This window comes from Alosa alosa, chromosome 11, assembly GCF_017589495.1.
Source record: "Alosa alosa isolate M-15738 ecotype Scorff River chromosome 11, AALO_Geno_1.1, whole genome shotgun sequence".
NCBI lineage: Eukaryota > Metazoa > Chordata > Actinopteri > Clupeiformes > Clupeidae > Alosa > Alosa alosa.
Genome location: NC_063199.1, coordinates 33,319,890 through 33,324,889, shown reverse-complemented (window position 1 = coordinate 33,324,889; position 5,000 = coordinate 33,319,890). Strand labels below are relative to the sequence as shown.

Genomic DNA, 5,000 nt, shown 5'->3' with positions numbered 1-5,000 from the left:
TGTGTCATGTCTCGTATCCCTGTGGACCTGCTGTCTCAGAGTGAAGTGATGTGTGTGTGTTTGCGGGGTGTGTAATGTATGTGTAATGTGTGGATGACCAGGAGCTCATGTCCGAGTGTGATGTGTGTGTGGGGTGTGTGTGTGTAATGTGTGTGTCGTGTGTGTGTGTAACAAAAGCGTGGTCGTGGTGGATGATCAGAGCCTGTCCTGTGTGATGTGTGTGTGTAATGTGTGTCTCGTGTTGACCAGGAGCTGATGTCCGAGTGTCATGTGTGTGTGTGTGTCCTGTGTGGATGACCAGGAGATGATGTCCGAGTGTGATGTGATGTGTGTGTGTGTGTCCTGTGTGGATGACCAGGAGATGATGTCCGAGTGTGATGTGTGTGTGTGTCGTGTTGACCAGGAGCTGATGTCCGAGTGTGATGTGTGTGTGTGTGTCGTGTTGACCAGGAGCTGATGTCCGAGTGTTATGTGTGTGTGTGTATGTAATGTGTGTGTCTCGTGTTGACCAGGAGCTGATGTCCGAGTGTGAGGTGTGTGTGTGTATGTAATGTGTGTACCCAGGCTGACCGTGGGAGCCGATCTCCCGAGTGTGAGGTGTGTGTGTATGTAATGTGTGTGTCACGTGTTGACCAGGAGCTGATGTCCGAGTGTGAGGTGTGTGTGTGTGTCTCGTGTTGACCAGGAGCTGATGTCCGAGTGTGAGGTGTGTGTCTCGTGTTGACCAGGAGCTGATGTCCGAGTGTGAGGTGTGATGTGTGTGTCTGTGGTTGACCAGGAGCTGATGTCCGAGTGTGAGGTGTGATGTGTGTGTGTGTGTGTGTCTCGTGTTGAACAGGAGCTGATGTCCGAGTGTGAGGTGTGATGTGTGTGTGTGTGTGTCTCGTGTTGAACAGGAGCTGATGTCCGAGTGTGAGGTGTGATGTGTGTGTGTGTGTGTGTCTCGTGTTGACCAGGAGCTGATGTCCGAGTGTGAGGTGTTCCGCTCCTCTGCTGTGTTCCTGCACTGCGCTCACCTGGTGGACCCCGCTGCCTTCCAGTCGGTGTGTGAGCGAGTGTTACCGCGGGTGGCAGGAAGGAGTGTGTGGACGGGTTGCAGGAGCACGCCCGGCTCAGAACATCGTGGGCGCCACGCTGTATGTATTGGAAATGAGCATGCCAGATGTGGTGGGTTCCCAGGGTTTCAATAGGAAAGTTTATGTTTGTGTTTGTGTTTGTGAATGTATATATCTATATGGATATGTGCGAGCTCAGCAAACGAGTTAGGTGCCCAGTGTGTTCAAATACTTAGATATGCTACATGTCTTTGCATGTGTAGAGGCATATGCAAATGTTCTGTATATGTGTAATGTATAGATGTGTATATATGGTACATGTATTTGTATGTGTATGTGTATATGTATATGTATGTATCTATGTACAGTATATGTGTGTGTGTGTGTGTTTTAGCTCCCAAGTGTCCGGTCGGAATGGAGTATAGTGTGTGTGCTCAGTCCTGCTCAACCACCTGCCAGAGCCTCAACATTCCAGAGGTGTGCCGGGAGGAGTGTGTGGACGGCTGCAATTGTCCAGGTGTGTGTGTGTGTGTGTGTGTGTGTACATGAGAGAGAAACTGGGGGACAGAGAGACTTACTGAATTCAAATGTATAATTCAGACTGTCTCTCCATGTTTGTAATTCTGAACTCACTCAATGTTGTGTGTGTGTGTGTGTGTGTGTGTCAGTTGGTAAGGTGCTGGATGGGGAGAGGTGTGTGGATGTGTCCCAGTGTTCCTGTGTGCACACAAGCAAACGTTACCCTCCAGGATCCAGCATCTCCCAGGACTGCAACACCTGGTACGTCACAAACACACACACTTGCTCACACACATGCTGTACAGGATCAGAGACTGCTTTATTTACAACTATATTCACACTGTACACCACAACACACACACACACCTGCGCGCATACTTACCTGCCTTACCTGCCTCTTGCCTTATGCCTTGCGCCGCCTTGCCCGCCTTATGCGCCGCGCCGAACTGCCATGCCTTATGCCTGCCCACCCATTCATTCCTTGTTGTTCTCCTCCACAGTGTGTGTCAGCATGGCTCCTGGCAGTGTACAAATGAAGGTTGTCCAGGTAGGGCACACACACACGCCACCCACACACACACACACACACACACACACACACACACACACACACACACACACACACACACACACACACACACACACACACACACACACACACACACACACACATTTTGACACTCTGTCTGTCTGTTGCAGGTGAATGCTTTGTGACTGGTCAGTCTCATTTTAAAACCTTTGATGACAAGTTCTTCACCTTCAGTGGCATGTGTCAGTACCTCCTGGCTAAGGACTGCAGTGAGAGTTTATTTTCCGCTATCATAGAGACTGTGCAGGTACACACACACACACACACACACAGTTTTTCCGTTGTTTGTTTGAAAAGACAATGTGTGTATAATCTGTTGTATATTGTGTGTGTGTGTGTGTGTGTGTGTGTGTGTGTGTTTTGGTATTCTAGTGCGCCGATGACAAGGATGCTGTCTGCACACGCTCAGTTAGCCTGCGATTCCCTCAGATGGCCAATCAGACAGTGCGGCTGAAGCATGGGGGTGTGGTGTCAGTGGATGGGATGGATGTGCAGACACCACTTATAAATGGTGCAGATCACACACACACACCACACACACACACACATACAGTATGCACACAAACACGCATGCACACACACACACACACACACACACACACACACACATATGCACACAAACAGGCATGCACACACACACACACACACACACACACGCGCATGCACATATGCACATAAACGAGCATGCACATACACACACACACACACACACACACACACACACACAAGCACGCATGTATGCACGCAAACACACACACAGACACAGACACACACACACATACACATGCACGCACATATGCACACAAACACGCATGCGGTTTGGGATCTATGAAGCTTTAATCATTAACTTTTTGTTTGCTTGCATGTTTCTGTGTGTGTGTGTGTGTGTGTAGGTGATCTGCGTGTGCGGAGGACAGTACACACCGCTGTGAGGTTGTCTTACAGGGAGGACTTCAGCCTGGACTGGGATGGCAGAGGCAGAGTGGTGCTCAGGGTACACACACACACACACACACACACCACACACACACACGAGGATAGTTAACCATGTCTCACACACACACACACACACACACACACACACACACACACACACACCACACACACACCACACACACACACACACACACACACACACAGCACACACAAACACCACACACACACACACACACACACAGTTAACCATGTCCCACACACACACACACACACACACACACACACATACACACACACACACCACACACACACACACACACACACACACACGAGGATAGTTAACCATGTCTCACACACACACACACACACACACACACACACACACACACACACACTAGGATAGTTAACCATGTCTCACACACACACCACACACACACACACACACACACGAGGATAGTTAACCATGTCTCACACACACACACACACACACACACACACACATACACACACACACACACACACACACACACACACACGAGGATAGTTAACCATGTCTCACACACACACACACACACACACACACACACACACACACGAGGATAGTTAACCATGTCTCACACACACACACACACACACACACACACACACACACACGGACAGTTAACACACACACACACACACACACACACACACGAGGATAGTTAACCATGTCTCTATAATATAGTATATAGCATCATATCGACAATTATTGCAGGACTCAGATTAATTGTGTGCAAAATGTGATCTATGTCTATCTGAAAACTTATCCTCTATAAACCTCACAGTACAGCATGCGTTTGTATGGATGTGTGTCGCGTCGCGATGAATGCATCTGCCAGGTCTGCATGTGTTTGTAGCTGGGTCCGGGGTTTGCGGGTAAAACCTGTGGCATGTGTGGCAACTACAACGGTAACCAAGGCGATGACTTTTTGACCCCGAGTGGTCTGGTGGAGGGCGGTGTGGAGGGCTTTGGTAACGCCTGGAAGATCCACCCAGAGTGCGACAACCTCCACAGCCAGCACGCTGACCCCTGCAGCCTCAACCCAAAGAGAGGTAGTACACATCCGCCTCCATCCTTCCGTCTCCTGTGTGTGTGTGTGTGTGTGTGTGTGTGTGTGTGTGTGTGTGTGTGTGTGTGTGTGTGTGTGTGTGTGTGTGTGTGTGTGTGTGTGTGTGTGTGTGTGTGTGTGTGTGTGTGTGTGTGTGTGTGTGTGTGTGTGTGTGTGTGTGTGTGTGTGTGTGTGTGTGTGTGTGTGTGTGTGTCTGGGGCAGCCGTGGCCTACTGGTTAGCGCTCGACTTGTAACCCGGGAGGGTTGCGGTTCGAACCCGACCAGTAGGCACTGTAGTGCCCTTGACAAGGCACCTAACCCCTCACTGCTCTAAAGTGCGGCTGTTGTGGCAGGCAGCTCACTCTTGTCGGTGGGATGAGTGTGTGCTTCACCTCTCTGTGTGTGTTCACTGTGTGCTGAGTGTGTTTCACTAATTCTTGGATTGGGATAAATGCAGAGACCAAATTTCCCTCCGCGGGATGAAAAGAGTAAATATACTTATACTACTTGCTGTCTGTGTTTGTGATTGTGTTTAGATAGATAGATAGATAGCAGGAAGTGCAGGGAACCTTTGGAAGGGCAGAGGCTCAAATTTAAAAAGGGCACATGGAACAAAATTTACTGCGTGTTAACTTATAACTTACGTGTAAGCGTGTTAACTTTATTTAAAACTTGTCTTTAGTGGGCATCTTTTGCACTGCCAATATAAGATCATGTTTTATAGAACATAATGCATCGAAAGCTAAGAAAGATACACACACAATTTGAATGGTGTAAACTGGAACTTAAGTTTTACATTCCCTAGCCTATAA

At 48.8% G+C, this 5,000-nt stretch overlaps 1 protein-coding gene across 1 annotated transcript in view; it reads left to right on the top strand.

The window, feature by feature from the left end:
• The window catches only part of vwf (von Willebrand factor), a 51,737-nt gene that overhangs the window by 6,949 nt on the left and 39,788 nt on the right, over positions 1-5,000 (top strand). The window contains 8 exon segments of the mRNA XM_048256168.1: positions 957-1,167; positions 1,450-1,572; positions 1,724-1,835; positions 2,075-2,121; positions 2,274-2,410; positions 2,536-2,674; positions 3,057-3,157; positions 3,996-4,191. Coding sequence (XP_048112125.1) covers positions 957-1,167; positions 1,450-1,572; positions 1,724-1,835; positions 2,075-2,121; positions 2,274-2,410; positions 2,536-2,674; positions 3,057-3,157; positions 3,996-4,191 — 1,066 coding nt within the window.